At 39.1% G+C, this 16592-nt stretch overlaps 1 protein-coding gene across 1 annotated transcript in view; it reads right to left on the bottom strand.

Moving 5' to 3' along the window:
- Window positions 1–7571: 7571 nt before the first annotated feature.
- Window positions 7572–16592, bottom strand: part of NF1 (neurofibromin 1) — a 273599-nt gene continuing 264578 nt past the window's right edge. Inside the window, exon 58 of the mRNA XM_012648327.1 lies at window positions 7572–7868. Within this exon, the coding sequence (XP_012503781.1) occupies window positions 7726–7868 (143 nt within the window). The 3' untranslated portion in view covers window positions 7572–7725. The remainder of the gene's footprint in view (window positions 7869–16592) is intronic.

Here is a 16592-nt window from a genome sequence, read left to right as displayed (position 1 = left end):
ACCATTTCATTTTTTCTTTAAGAGAGAGGGTCTTGGTCTGCCACCAAGGCTGGACTGCAGTGGTGTCATCATAGCTCACTGAAATCCTGAACTCCTGGGCTCAAGCGATCCTCCCACCTCAGCCTCCTAAGTACCTGGGGCTATAGGCACATTCAGCTAATTAAAAAAAATTTCTGTAGAGATGGGGTCTTTCTATGTTGCCCAGGCTGGTTTTAAACTCATGGCCTCAAGCAATCCTCCAGGCTCCGGACTGGGATTACAGCATGAGCCATAGCGCCTGGGCTATTGAGCACCTTTGAACAAAGTGTGGTCCCTACCCCTGGAAGGCCCATAGGAAGATGGGAAGATAGTTGATGATCATCACAACATTGTAACAAGAAGCTGTCATAGGAGGAAGAGAAGGGCTCTCACTGTAGCCAGTGGGAGATCAGAAAGCATTTCCAAGAGGTGCTGAGGCTCAAGTTAACTTCGTGAAAACAAAGTGCCCAGTAAATGTTCGCTGACTGACTGCTGCAAACTCAGAAAGACTTGATATTTTAGAAATGATTTTTTTTTTCTCTTGTAGAATGCTAGACATGAGTATCGGTGATGGTGGTGGAGTTTTCGATTAAGGCATAGATCACCTAATTCCTTCCTGCCTTCTATCCACAAATGACCAAGTCAGTAAGGGAGCATCCTTCACCATCAATTTCTCGTTCTACTTAGATGTTGGGCCAGACTCAAACCTTTAGAATTGCAGGGATAGAAAAAGTGCCACTGTTTTTAGGGTCTGGGGCTAATGCATGTCTTCCTACACTTTTTTTTTTTTTGAGACAGGGTCTCACTCTGTTGCCCGGGCTAGAGTGCCGTGGCGTCATCCTAGCTCACAGCAACCTCAAACTCCTGGGCTCAAGTGATCCTCCTGCCTCAGCCTCCCAAGTAGCTGGGACTACAGGCACGTGCCACCATGCCCGGCTAATTTTTTCTATATATTTTTAGTTGTCCAGCTAATTTCTATTTTTTTTTTTTAGTAGAGAGCGAAACCGCTCTTGCTCAGGCTGGTCTTGAACTCCTGAGCTCAAACAATCCGCCAGCCTCGGCCTCCCGGGGTGCTAAGATTACAGGCGTGAGCCACCGCGCCCGGCCTTCCTACACTTTTTAAATGTCGAAAAGTAGGCTACATTTCCCCAAGTGGGACAAAAGAATGGAAGAAAATAGTCCACGGCCATGCCACTCTGAACACGCCCGACCTCATCTGACCTCGTAAGCTAAGCAGGGTCGGGCCTGGTTAGTACTGGGATGGGAGAATGGAGGACAATAAGAACACAGCAAGCCAGTCTCCTTCAGGCGTGCTGCTTTCTGCCTGAGCATGTCTGTGCTACTTGCCCTCTCTGGGCCAGGCTGTCCACAGCCTCAGTTACCTCCTACACACTAAAAATTCCCAAACCCTACTTTCAACTACTCACTAGACATATCTCCACCTGGACAAACTTCGTCGTTTTTCAAGATCCAACTCCTTAGTCCAACCCTGCCGGTCACTCTGCAGCCCTCCAAGAACTCTGTCCATATCTCTGGACACTGTGGTCATTGTTTATGTGGCTGTTTTCTCCACTAAATCACGAGCTTATAAAGGGCAGAGGCCAAGCTTTCTTGTTTCTGCAATTGTAACCAACTGAAAATGTTTTTTTAAACAAAAGGGTACAAAGCAGCTGAGGATACATTTGTTGACATTTTTGTCTCTTAAAAATATTGTTAAGCTTTTTTTTTTTTTTTTTTAGAGACAGGGTCTTGGGCCGTTGGCCAGGCTGGAGTGCAGTTGTGCGATCAGAGGTGTCTGTAACCTTGAACTCCTGGGCTCAAGTGATCCTCCCGCCTCGGCCTCCTGAGTAGCTGGGACTACAGGCACATGCCAACACATCCGGCTAATTTTTAAATTTTTTGTAGAGATGGGGCCTCCCTATGTTGCTGGTCTCGAACTCCTGGCCTCAAGCGATCCTCCCACCTTAGCCTCCCACAGTGCAGGGATTACAAGCGTGAGCCACCAACCCGGAAGTGGCCCCAGCGGGGGAAGTTCTGAACCCTGTAACCCCAGAGGCCTACTTCTCTTTATCGCTGTTAGCTTGATTCCCAGCATAAGTACACGGGGAAAGACCTAGAATTATTTTGCTGTATGACTTCTCAGAGATTAAAAAAAGACAAAGTAATTTAGCCCAATTTAGATAAAAATGTATGAAGCTGCTCTGGAAACTTGAAATGTGCATACATGTAGGCATATATTTACATACATATGTAATATATGTACGTGCACACACAGTATAAGTTGATTTTTTAGAAGGTTCTTTTAAAAAGCCAAACCTATTGATAAAAATTACAATTCCATGTTACATTATGAAATTTCCACTTATGATTAGCCAGCACTTCTACAAGAACAAAACGTGAGAGATTCAAACCAACAGCGACTACGTTGCTATAGTATGGTTCTAACATTTCTAGAAACATAATCAACATTGCAAAAGGGCTTCTTTTAAATTGGCAGCTGAAGGGGTCTTAAATGGAACTCACTTCACTTTGAAGAATGACTTTTTTTTTTCTGAGACAGCGTCTGGCTCTGTTGCCCTGGCTAGAGTGAGTGCCGTGGCGTCAGCCTCGCTCACAGCAACCTCAAACTCCTGGGCTCAAGCGATCCTCCTGCCTCAGCCTCCCGCTGGGACTACAGGCACACGCCACCATGCCTGGCTAATTTTTTCTATATATATTTTTAGTCGTCCAGATAATTTCTATTTTTAGTAGAGATGGGGGTCTCGCTCTTGCTCAGGCTGGTCTCGAACTCTTGACCTTAGAGATCCACCCGCCTCAGCCTCCCAGAGTGCTAGGATTACAGGCGTGAGCCACCGCGCCCGGCCTGAAGAATGACTTTTTAATCAAGACAGGACTGGCAGATTACTCGGGGCAATTAATTGCCCTTGAGAGAACTTGGACGCAGCTTTGAGAGACTGGGGTGATGTGCACTGAGCGGGCTAAGCAGCGTTACTGGTAGAAGCCAAGGGAGAACCAGGAATGAGGGTAAATGCCATAGATGCCTGCCACCGCTAGGGGCTTACCTTGAGGGTGGGGGGGATGGTGTACTTTCTGGAAAAAGGAATACAGATGCTACCACTTGGTTGTGGGTTAAGTTTTTACTATTCTTCCAGCCACTCCCAAACCCCACATAGGAATCAACTCTCAGGCCAGGCAGTTCGGAATCCCCAGACTAGCTCGGGAGTGTCCCAGAAAGCAAAGCCCAGTGCAGGCAAATAGTGGGCACAGGGGCCCATAAAAAATAGAAGACATGGTCCATGTCCTCAAGGATCTTGTTGTCCAGAAATGGAGAGGTGTGATCCAGAGGGTCACTCCCACAAAGACATCCCGTGTTTTGACTAAGATGCTTTAGGCCACAGGGAAAAGCCAGCTATTTGCAGTATTTGAGTTTTCAATTCTTTACTCCAGTGGTGTTTAAACCACTGGGTGCCCAGAGAAATTGCCTAAGAAGCTTCAAACACACACCACCCGCGCCCCCCCCCCCAATGTGGCAGGACCCCATCCCTGGAGAGTTTGCCTCTGGGGTTTGGGATGGGACCAGAGTATTAGTAAGCTCTCTCCTGCCTTACCAGCCTGCCCATAAACAGACCAGCACTTGCCTCGGACCTGCAGGTATCTGCTGCATGGCCTTTTTTAGTCCTTTGTTCAATGTCAGACACTGTTACCCTTTTGGGGACAGCTCTGTGCTGACCACACGGTCTAGGCTGGATTCCTTCTCCATCGGGAGCAGGGAGGTGGCCCACATAATGAGGTAAATGAAAAAATAAAATCTGGGGCAGCTGAGCCAGGGCAGGCGGTTTACATTGTTTACACATATATAGTTTCCAAAGATTCTGCAGGGGTAAAGCTAAAAAGTGGTCAATCTTGGGTGTTCTGCCATTTCTGACTGACTGCTCCTTTTGAAAGAAGTCAACCTATCCCAGAGAATAGAGTTACCCCTGAATGTAGCATGCCCTAAAAAAGTGTTTCAACAAAATCATTTTACTTTTAGTTTGGAGAGTTTCTGGAAATAGAAAGATCTTTCCCATGGGGTTGAGGGAAGGGGGAGACCCAAAAAACATCCTTAAAAGAAAGGAAATGGTCTTAATGTTTCAAAAGATCAGGAAGAAGTGGGGGGAAGTGAGAAACCAAGCTTGATGCATGTGAAGAAATTAAATAACTCCTCACATCTTAGAGCAGATTGAATTTATATTTTACTTAAAAAAGGGGGGGGGTGAGGGAGTACATACACAAGGAGGAAAATGGGGTGGGGAACAACAATGATCTGAAATGGATTTCTATGATTTTCCCCTACAATGATCGATTTTGTCTGTTGGGCAGTATTTCTCCCGCTGGCGTACAGTTGCTTACAATATTAACGAGGTTGTAGACAAGGGAACTGCCAAAGTTTAGGCCCGAATGGAAGGGAGAGTAAGTTATCATATACAATGTAAGTTTACAATACACAGCATTTTCTTTAAATGATGTAACGCAGTCGCAGGAAGAAGTTAACAATACTAACACGAGAATAATCAAATTTTTGTTTGTTATCCATGTACAGCAACTAACTGCTTTACAAAAAAGCAAAATAATACAATATATCATCACATGTATTTACAGTGTAGTAAATATACTTTTCTGTCAAATTTTACACAAACTATTTACAGGTGAATATACTGCAATAAAAAAAATTGTGTGGCTGACACTAAGAGTGAATTTTTGTATAAGTCCATTGCATAACATTGAATGAGACATGCCTCATTATGCAGGGGAGGAGGGGTGGAGGGAGGGGAGATGTAGAAACAACCCCCCCACCCCAAAATAAAAAAAAAAACAAAGAAAAACCCCAAATGAAACTGAAAACCTACAAATCTGGGAGGGTGGCTGGCTTGCACTCTGCCTTCCCCACTAGGACATTGGTCCACGGGGGTGGAGCGGACCGTTCACTGTGGTGTCCCCAGCACTGGGCTCCACACCGAGGAGGTGCTGGGTGAACGGAAGACAGAGCTCTAGCCACTTCCCCTCAAAGCTAGTGAACTGCATCTTGACCTTGGCAAACAAGGGCATGCCCTTAGGACAGGAGGAGCACTGGTGTTAACAGGTAGATTACGCAAGACAAAAAAATGACTGAGTTACTGTTCTCCTCTTTAAAAAGTCAGGGGAAACATCCACAAACCCAAAACAAATTACTTATAATATTCTTTACAGAGCTTACATCAAATTATACAAAATGGGCAACTTGCTCTCAACTTCAGAATTTCTTTTGTAGATTACAGGTATGAGAACTAAAAAAATCTTTCATTTCTCAGGGGACACATAATGGTGACAGATTTATCTCATGTCCATTTTAGTTACTCGGAAAGCTAGATTTTCCTCAAAAGTTGGAAGTTCTTTAAATAAGGTAAAACTTAAACCTTAGTATGTTTTCAAATTCCTAGGATGTACTGGTCAAAATTATTTTTGCTGTTCAAAGGTGGCTCAATTTTGATTTGTACAATGCTGACCATTTCATGAGGTATGAAACAGCATACCTTGGTAAACTTTTAATGGAAAGATCAATATTTTTTAAACAGTAAACTTTTGGAAGTTTCTCTATTTTGATGGGAGAAGCAAAATAGCGTAACACCCACCATCATATGCACCAAACCAACAAATGAAAAGAGGAAAAACACTGAACCAAAACTATTAGAAGGCTCACACTGCCAGCTATGCCAGGAGCCAAGAAGCTGTGCCACCTATTCCGGAAGCAGGGAGCTGTGAGAAGAGCCGAGATACTGGCATTCTTGGCACTAGGTTACTGATCTGTTTCTAAACTCAGTTCTAATCTCTCTTTACCTTCTTAGTTGCTCTGTTATCATAAACACTTTCTTCTAATGCAGCCTCTACAAGAGTTAGAAACAAACATTTAGTTAATTGCACCTGTCTTCAATATTTTCCAACAATTCTATGCTAAAATCGCTATTAACACTAAGGTGTTTTTTTTCTTTTATTTTGGCAAATGATTTTTACTATTCCCAGAACTGTAAACAAATTAAAAAGATTAAGTTTTTGTTATTTCTGAATATCAAAAGAAATTTTATTTACATTAACATATTACATTGTTACTGTGTGGATAAATGTGAAATGTGTTATATTATTAAAATCAGAACACTTAAATGTACCATTTTTTATTGAGTTAGCTGTGGAATTTACTGAAATCCACCAGTGAAATAGCACTACAGGAAACTCCCCTCTTCCCTAGGTTTCTTTTTTCCCCTCCCAAAGTCATTATATTTTAACATACAAAGGGAACCTGGGAGTAGGGGGATATCTTTTGTAATAAATATGGTTTCATTCATTCTAAATTGGAATATCCAGATACTAAAGTCAAATTATTTTGCACACTGCAGGTACCACAAAGAAACTGGATCTGCATTACTATGGAAATTCCAACGCCAAGATAATCCATACTATTCAGTACAGCAGCAACTCTAAGGCCCCCTATTGTCACACTAATGCAGGCTGACCAGTCTTTTCACAGCGATTGAATGTAATTCTATCGTATAGAACCCAAATGTTTTGCTAAAGAGATTCTTGATTTTTTGGAGAAGAGGGGGAAAATTAAAGACATTTTAAAATATATCTTATCAAAGAAATTTATGATAATATACACCATACTCTATGTTTCATGGACAATTATTTAACAAAAGTATCAGCTACTCTAAATGTCACGTACCATTCCATTTTTCTATGGAGCTAATGTAAACATCTATGAAAATTACCTCCTGGGAACAATTTTCAACACTTTGTTCACTGATTACCCTGCTCAGAATTATTTAGAATGGAAGAGGAGGGAAAAATGTGTAACTACTATACTTAGTATAGTTTTGGCTTACAAAACACAAAGAAACAACTTTTAGCATATTTAAAGATTAAAAGATAATCGCCTGGAGAGAAAATTAATTAATTAATTTGGATGACTGAGTTGGGATAAGGCCTCAGAACTCGTAGCTTTAATTCACTAAGGTTAAGATATATGTGGTCATGCTTATTTTCCTGTCATTATTGCTAATACTCAAGTGTTAGTATTTCTTAAGAATCCACTAAAAATACTAAATCCCCTGCCCCCCAAAGTACCTCACCTGTGGCTTTATGGTGTCAAGTCACTGAGGCTTGACCTGTATGCTTCTTTCAGATTTGTAAAGTCAAAAAAAGTCCACAGCTAAAAGATTAAGCATACTGGGGTTATAATATTATTTTTCCCATAAACTTCTATCTTGAAAAGTGTGTAAATAAGACTAACACTTTACTTCATATGAAGAAGGGGAAACCAGAGAAGGCAGAGCTCTGTGCAAATGGCTTTCATAGACGACCTGTAGTAGCAGTATTCAAGAATTCATCCTCTCACAATCGGGATGTTCTCAGTTCAAGTTTCCTGACCTCCCACTTTCTTTGTAGTTGTTCTGAACACTTGCATACACCAGATACACGCCAAAAGTAGAAGGAAAAAAGAGTTAAAGAAAAAAAAGCAGCATTAAATTTAGGCAATGCTTCAGGAGTTGATCATCTGGCAACATGGCAGACCGGACGGGTTCGTTATAAAACAGGAAGTGCAGCATCACGACATGGAGGGATGGGGCAAGGCTAGGGAAGGAGTCACTAGTGAAGAGCCCATGTTAAGTTGGTTTAAAAAAAGAAAGAAAGCAAGCTTCACACGATCTTCTTAATGCTATTACGTTTGAAACTGCCAGCGCTTCTTTGCTTCTGCACTTGGCTTGCGGATCCGTGGCGAGTTCGTCCACTGTTACAGTGGCCAGTGGTAGGGGAGAGTTCAACGTTCTCCTTGTCGATTCCTGGAGAGAAACACAGCAACCAATTACTCCCTCTCTTCCGGTGTTAATTTCCAGGACTGAATCTCATTAAAGTCATGTGTTGCTTAACAACGGGAATACATTTTGAAAAATGATGGTCATTAGGTGATTTTGTCATTGTGTGAACATCAAAGAGTATACTTACACAAACCTAGACGGTATAGCTTATTGCATACTTAGGCTATACGGTATAGCCTATTGTTCCTAGGCTACAAAGCTGTCCAGCATGTTACTGTATTGAGTACTGTAGGCAATTGTAACATAGTGGTATTTGTGTATCTAAACACAGAAAGGGTACAGTAAAAATATAGTATTATAATCTTATGGGACCACTGTCTATATGTGGTCTGTCATTGAAACGTTGTTATGCTGCGCATGACTGTATTTGTATATGAGATACAACCTGGCGAATTGTTTTTGCAAGCTTCCTTTTAATAGTCAACTGTTAGAATGTTTACAAAGGCCCTGTCACACAGAAAGCCCCACATGTTGTTAGGGAAAATTTGCTGTCACAGCAGAAAATAGCATAAAGAAAAAAGAGAAGTTGCAAGGGAAAGCTAGAGGCAGGCAGGCTTGAACTGAATGAAAAGCTAGCAGCCACCAGGGAAGATCAGAGCTCTTTCCTCCAAATCATATCAGAAACTTCCAGCAGAGGTCAGCTTCTAGTCACATATCCTTACTCATGTTCATAAACAGAATATTCTCTCCAGCAGCAGAAGATACTGATCTTTCCAGCAAATTTGTCATTTCAAAGAAAAGGCAGATGCTTTTTATTTTTTTAATCACAGTGTCTGTCCCAAAGGAACTCACGTATTTACTGAGAATATATCACAAAGGTCATATTACAGAATCCTTGTTTCTTTTCAACTATGGCAAGTCATTTCACATTCTGCAAGCTTAAACAGATGCCACTTTTTTTCTCATAGAGCAGATTAAACCTCCAAAATCTAGGTCTTACAATGAATTTTATAAATATTCTAAGTAGTAACTTCAGAAAAGTAACCAGCAACAAAAAACAAGATATTTTTTACCCACCAGATTAGTAAAGATTACAAATCAGATAACAGAATAGTGGTTACCCTTGGGGAAGTGTTGACTGAGGGTGGCTTCTTGGGGTGCTGGTAATGTTCTGTTTCTTGATCCGGATGCAGGATTTTCAAGTGTGTTTACTTCTTAAAAGTTCATTAAACTATAAAATCACGATGTGGGTACTTTTCTATTTGTTACATGTCAATAAAATCTATCCCCCAAATTAAGATTGATTATATCCACTTCTAGCATAACTACTGGTGGGAGAGCAAATAGCTGAAGAACATTTTAGTAGTTTGTATCAAAATGTAAATTACTAATTGATACTTACTGATACAGAAACATGACCATAACTTTTAGAGTAGGAAAAAAATACTCATATACAGAGAGAAAAAAAAAAGGCTGAGAGAACATTTGCCAAAATAGTTTATCTCTGGATGGCATGATTTCAGTAGTTTTTATTTTATTCTTATCCGTACTATTTGCATTTTCAAATAATCATTAAATCTGAGAATGGAAAAATTTCCCTTTTTGGACAGAAAGTATACTTCAAGTCAAGAAGTAATCATTATGTTACAGAAAATGTACACATGTACATACATCCATCCAGCTATGTGTTGGTTCATGAACAGAAAATGAATTTGGCATCACCTCTCTCTAGGAGCCACACATCCTTCATTTGGACCCACCCCTGAATCCAAGGCAGAGTGCCAGGCATCGACGAGCACACAGCATGACTGACACAGGCTCAGCAGAGATTTGTTGTATTGAACTTATCAAAGGAACATGGGCATTTGTCAGTGATTGTTCACGAACATGTGCAATGGGCTAGGCATATGAGTGCAGAGTTAAAAACATCAGCAACATCTCTCCAGGAACCAAGCAGAGCTGAAAGAGCACCACGAATCTGTTCTACCCTAATCTAATCATATGCATAGAAAGATGAATAGAAGAAAATACATAATGTTCACAGAACTTTTTCTCTGTGTAACAGAATTCTGGACAATTTTTATTCTCTTCTGTGTATTCATTTGCATCTTCTCCAGAGCTATTTAAAAAAAGAAGTAACAAAATTGAAAGAAGGCTGCTCATAGTCTCTTGAATGCGCCTTGAACTTCTATGTGGTGTATGTTTACACAGGCTCTTTGAATTGTCTTGCCTATCTCTACAACCCATATTGTTTCTCATCTCTATTTCCTTCATAATACATTCTTCTGTCTCCTGCTAGAATTTTCTTCCTTCTTGCTTTTATATTTATTAACTTTTGCCTCTACTATCACAACTTGTATATGTATCTTATTTCCTCTACTAGAGTATAGAAGGGTTAAAATCATCTATTATTCATTTTCACTTTTCTATAAAGTCTAGTTGATTATTTTTTCTATAAATTGAAACATTATTTTCAATAAATATTGGTTGAATTGAATGCTGCCTTTTTTTTTTTTTTTTTTTTTTTTTTAAGAGACAAAGTCTTGCTCTGTTGCCCTGGCTAGAAGGCAGTAGCATCATCGTAGCTCACAGCAAGCTCAAACTCCTGGGCTCAGGGGATCCTCCTGCCTCAGCCTCCTGTGCAGCCGGGACTACAGGTACACACCACCATGCCTGGCTAATTTTTCTATTTTTTGTAGAGACCGGGTCTCACTCTTGCTCAGGCTGATCTCGAACTCTGAATGCTTCTATTTTAAAACGTAATAGCTGGATCCTTATAATTCAGAGCCCAAATGCATGCAACCCCTGATCTCCAGGGGGTAATATCATGTTTTTAGCAGAAAAGATAAAAATGTTTTCCCTCTCTGGTGTCCTCTGAAATTACTATGAACTTGTCAGTGTATTTGTTCTTCCATTTCCCTAAGTTTGCAGGTGGCCTGTAAGTTTCATCCAGTAGTTCTTTATCTTGGGGTTATTTCTTTAATAAGAAATAAGATTCAGACCAGGTGCGGTGGCTCACGCCTGTAATCCTAGCACTCTGGGAGGCCGAGGCGGGAGGATCGCTTGAGCTGAGGCGTTCGAGTTCGAGAAGTAAGATTCAAGCAAAACTAGAACCTTAGTCAGACAAAGGTTTGAAAAAACTTGGAGCTGGCCATCAGGAAGGGCACCTAGCATGGACGACCACTAGGAAGGCTCTGTGACTCTCTGCTAGCAATCTCCCACCCTAGGGCTCCTTCTTGTGTCTACCTTTGGTACAGCCTTGCAACTATTAGACTGGCTCACTCTGAGGGGAAAATAGCCATTACATTGTAAGGTGGCAATGCTTCTGCTTGGGCACAAAGGCCTGCTCAGTGGTAGTCTTATGAAGTAAAGTTACATAAATTGTAGTCATGTAGATTAAGTCAAAGAAGTGCTAAGAACATTCCACTTTCTGTTTTGTTAAGTAAATAACTCTCAAACCTCAAAATAAAAACTTGAAAGCCTTATTTGTATCTTGCTAAATGTTAAGGGTAAAAAGCCACAAGGTTGTTCATGTATTATGACCTCAACTATGTAAAAAAAAGACACTGGAGGGAGATTCATCAAAATATCTATCTTAGAGTGGTAGGATTACGGGTGATTTTTTCTTCTATTTTTCTGAATTTTCCAATTTTCTTCCTAATGAGCACGTTAATTAAAAATGTTAGAGTCTGACTGACTTGTCAGCCCTGTCACTCATAACCAAAAGCTTCAACGCTATGTAAAAGGTTGATGTTCTACTTCTAATTTCAAATTAAATTTTCATCTCAATTCTTGTTTTTGAATGTGTGTTTTCTTCCTACTTAGTGACCCAACTCTGTAAGTCACCTATAAGTAAATGTATGTGATTTCTAATTTCAACTTCACAGTAAAGATGTTTTTACTGTAAGGATCAAAGGAGAAACTGACATAAAAATCTTGGAGGGCCATTAAAAAAATAATTAAAAATGCATATATTTACACCGAAATATAGCATCTTGAAAGAGCCAAGTTAGTATGAAACCAAATGATCAGTCCAGGTGCCCTGGTTCACGTCTGTAATCCTAGCACTCCGGGAAGCTGAGGTGGGAGGATTGCTTGAAGTCAGGAGTTTGAGACCAGTCTGAGCAAGAGTAAGACTCTGCCTCTACTGAAAAACAGAAAAAATGTTAGCTGGGCAACTAAAAATAGAAAAAATTAGCCGGGCATGGTGGCACATGCCTGTAGTCCCAGCTACTGGGAGGCTGAGGCAGGAAGATCGCTTGAGCCTAGGAGTTTAAGGTTGCTGTGAGTTAGGCTGATGCCACGGCACTCTAGCCCGGGCAACAGAGTGAGACTGTCTCAAAAAAAAAAAAAAAAGAAGAAGAAACCAAATGATCATAGCATCTAGTTATGGCATTTCAGTTTCTAAGCATAATTCTCACTTCTGGGAATTTTGGCAGCATTCTTTGTTTTTATCCTCTAAAATTAAATCTAGAAATATCTCTAGGAGCTGGTAAAGGACTTCATCTCAACATTCTACAGGAAAAATTCAGATTATCAGCCAGACTGCTCCAATGGAGACGAAATCCATCCTGCATTGGTACATGCTATATTTTAAGTTAGTGAGAAAGCCTAGTGCTATACTTTTCATCAAAGCCCCTCTGAAGCTTTGCATTCTGGTCTCTCTTTTGTCCCTGAAGCACTGCTGGCTTTCCCTTTCCCTTTTCCTTCTGGCCCTAAGTGGGTACAAAAGCAAAAATCCACCAGGTGACTAACAGAAATGCAGAGGCTACCACTTGAAGGAAATAAAGCTAAAACTTCTGTGGACCTGATTTGCTAGTTTAAATTCCCCCACAGATATGCTGTGGTTAAACATGCAACCAGTTACAAGCAGGCAGGGCAGAAGCTGGAAATTCTCTACAGTAGTGTATGAACAGCGTTATGCTTCAGTGAGTTGTGGTGGCTCCATAAAAACAAAATCCTAAATAGAGGTGTGACTGGCCAAAATGTCATGAACTGAGTAAGTGGGGAAAAGAATGATTAGATTACATTGTTGTTATTTAAGTTTATGTCCATCTCCCCTGCTAGACAGAACATGAGTTCCTTGAAGGCAGGTATCAGAGTTTATTTTGCTAACTAGTGATACAGATTCAGCTTGACAAATAGTATTTTTAATCACGTATGTTTTAAACACTTTCAGTTTCCAAACTGGAAGTTTCCCAAACTAGAATCTAACACTTTCATGAAATAATAAAATAAATAAATCCCTTTTAGCTCTCGGGAACCTGAGGGAAAAGGGGTTAGGTAATTCATGAGAAGTTGTACTACAAAAATGTTAGACTGCTAATAACCCAAATTTCCCACCACCTGCATAGGAACACTAGTAGGTTACCTGACTCTGCAATGCTTAGTTTATTACACATGCAACATGGCAAAGATCAGAAAACTCTTATACATATATGAGAAGGGAAATATGTGTAAGTATGTCAGAAGACCCAGGTTTGAGTCTTGGTTAGATTAGAACTCTTATTTGGTTCTAGTTCCCAATCCGGCAATTAAGGATAACAGCAGACTTGCCTATTTCAAAGGACTGTTAGAAGACTCAGATAACATAATCTATGTGAAGAATTTTTACACATAGATAAAATAATTACTACATAAATTAAGATGCTCCTAATATTTGAAATAAAAAAGACCAGGTGATATACTGAAAAGTTCTAGAACAAACCCACAGGAATTGCATTTTATGATAGAATTTGTCAAATTACTGAAGCTAATATAAATAAGCACAAAATATAATAAAATGTCTTAGAAGAAAACGTAACTATAGCTTGTTCTTAAGTAAATATATTCACAGAGATGTATTTAGAAATATTTTTATTTTGAGCTTGATATACAGAATTGTAAGAATTTAAAAAAATTTAGTGGATTTTTATCAATTGCTAATGCTTCTTTCTCTGCTTAGGTCTAATCTTTCTGTATAATCATAGATGAATAAAAGAAAAAAGGTATCTTTTATAAATTAGACATAAGTGTATCATATTTTTTCTTCTTAGTCCTTAGAGCTAACTAATGACCATATTTCCATTTTTTAAACATAGGTGATAAGAGTAGACAGCCAGCTTTAATTTCTAAAGAAGAGGCTGATTTTATATTTGGAGAAAACAAATATTTTCTAAGCTAACAAAAAAAATAAAATAAAATCTTCCTTTTCAAACCATATCCTGGTTTTTCTGTATTAACTTTCCCTCGAGTTTCTTTTTAGCCTGCCCATTAGTACAAGGCGGGGATGGCATCTTCAGCATTCAGGATGCTATCAGCAGCTCCTCAACCAAGATGGGACACACACCGGCCCTGCAGTTCCAGTAAGCATCCAGACCCTATAAAGTGGTGGCTTCACAAGTTCCTCAGGTGCCTAAGCCAGACTAAGCTCACAGGCACTGGTGAGTGAAGTCTCATGTCTCATGCCATGTGTCCAGGACAAGTGCAGGGTAAGCAGTATTTCGTGCAAAGATGACGAAAGTAAAGAGTACCTTGATGAGGAAACAGCTGCATGAAAACTGCTGATTTAGAGCAAGGTAGAGAAGCTTCACAGACACAGAATGGAAGAAAAAACAAAAGTGAGTGATGTTGGTAAGATTTAAAAAAAAGGGTGAAGTATGATTAGATAATGGATAATTTTATGATGTTCCTTAGTTTTCAAAAGGAATTTGGTTTTAATTACTGAACTCTGAATATTAATTTCCTAAATATTATAATCTGTAAACAAATGGTGGAATTTACAATTCTGTAGACACTTATTTATCATTTGTATTAGAATTAAGAATTTTAGTTTAAATTAAGAATTAAAGTAAAAAATGACATAAAAAATTAGCAGGAATTACACTAAACATTGCTCAATTTAAAATTGTATTTCTCCCTTAAACACAGGGTAATAACAAAGAAAGAGAAGGAAAACAAATCAAGATAAAACTAAATAAAGGTCTGGTGATTCCATAAGCAGTTCTCTGAAACATTAAAAATCGTTTCAGAGATCTTAAGTGGTCTTAAAAAACAGAGACCTTTAAGTTTCTTCTAAGAGTAAGAGATTTCTTTTTTTCTTTCTTTCTTTTCTTTTTTTTTTTTTTAAGAGACGAGGTCTCAGCTGGGTGGGCAAGCAGTGGCTCATACTTATAATCCTATCACTCTGGGAGGCCGAGGCAGGCAGGAGTTCCAGATCAGCCTGAGCAAGAGTGAGACCCCCTCTCTACTAAAAATAGAAAAAATTAGCAGGATGTGATGGCACATGTCTGTAATCCCAGCCACTTGGGAGGCTGAGGCAGGAGGATCACTTGAGCACCAGAGTTTGAGGTTGCTGTGAGCTAGGCTAACGTCAGGCCCTAGCCTGGGCAACAGAGTGATACTGTCTCAAAACAAAAACAAAAACAAAAACACTAAGTATGTCTTTGTTCTAAAAAAACTCGTGCTCCAATACAAATAGTAAAATGAGCTGATCAAAGAAAAAAGTAAAGACTTTTTCCTAGTAAAAAGACATTTAAAATAGATCACAGGCTTACCTGTTTTTGTTTAAAAACAAAAACAAAAACACATACCTCTCACATTTGAGGTCAAAATATGTTATAAAACTTTTGCCATAATTATTACCTGATTCTTCCATACAAATGTCCCTTTGAACTATCAGAATACTCTATAGTACAAGGTAGATAAAGTATCACAAAAGAGGTCAAAATAGTTATCTGTGGACACTTTACTGCCTGTACCATTCTGAAATCTAATGGAGGCAGGCCCTATTGCTTCTCTGCTTCCCTGGGTCTAACAGAGTCCCTTGCATATACTAAACGACGCATATCTATAATATAAATATCTAAATTTTTGTTATTTTTTATAGAGCACTTATAGTATTAATCTTGTACTTAAAATCAAAAACTTGTGTACACTTAGAATTTGTTAAACAACATGGATCAGAAGGAAATAATGACGTTAGCTTAAAACCCAATACTGAGACTCATGGGCAGAAATCGTCAAGTCCCTGGTGACCAGCACTGCTTCTCACCTTTAAATGCTCCAGAGTGCCTAATATACAACTACAAAATAGATATTCAAATGTTTACTGAATTAAATTACAATGTGGAAAATATTAGGAAATCCTGATAGAATATAAATTAAATTTTAATATTCTGGAAATGGATCAATTTCATTTCTTTTTAATAAGTCCATATAACTCCATCTGAATTTTTATTTCTAATGTATTTGCTCTTTAATATCTAAAGAGGATGCAGAGAGACTGCACTTGAAATGTTTATTTGAAATGAAATGGTTATAAAGCATTCACAATATGATTTTTTTTTTTTCATCTGGGAACTTGTTAGAAACAATATGACTTTTAAAAAGACTTTTTTGCTCATCAGCTGAGAAAACCACTCATGGCTTTGGCTTAAGCAAAAGAAAGTCCCATCAACTGCTTTTTTAAGGTAGATAGATTTTATTTTGTAGTTTAAATCACGGTTCTTCAATTCATGTCTAGTTCAGCTACAGTGAACCTAAGAAGGATCACAATATCAAATCTGAAATATTCTTATATTTCAATGTTATGGATTCTCTTTAGGATGCTCTTATTTGGGAAAATCTGAAGAACCAAAGTTTTATGTCCATTTGGCTAAAGGGTAACAGTTAATGTGATTTTATATGTATTAAATTCTGGGTACAGTCCATTGGCTTCACTGATGCCAAGTTTAATTTCTACTAGGGAGGGATTCAGAAGATAATCAT

The sequence above is a fragment of the Propithecus coquereli genome, unplaced genomic scaffold, assembly GCF_000956105.1.
Source record: "Propithecus coquereli isolate 6110/MARCELLA unplaced genomic scaffold, Pcoq_1.0 Scaffold281, whole genome shotgun sequence".
NCBI lineage: Eukaryota > Metazoa > Chordata > Mammalia > Primates > Indriidae > Propithecus > Propithecus coquereli.
The sequence above is the reverse complement of the archived record's forward strand: the minus strand, read 5'-3'. Positions and strand labels throughout refer to the sequence as shown.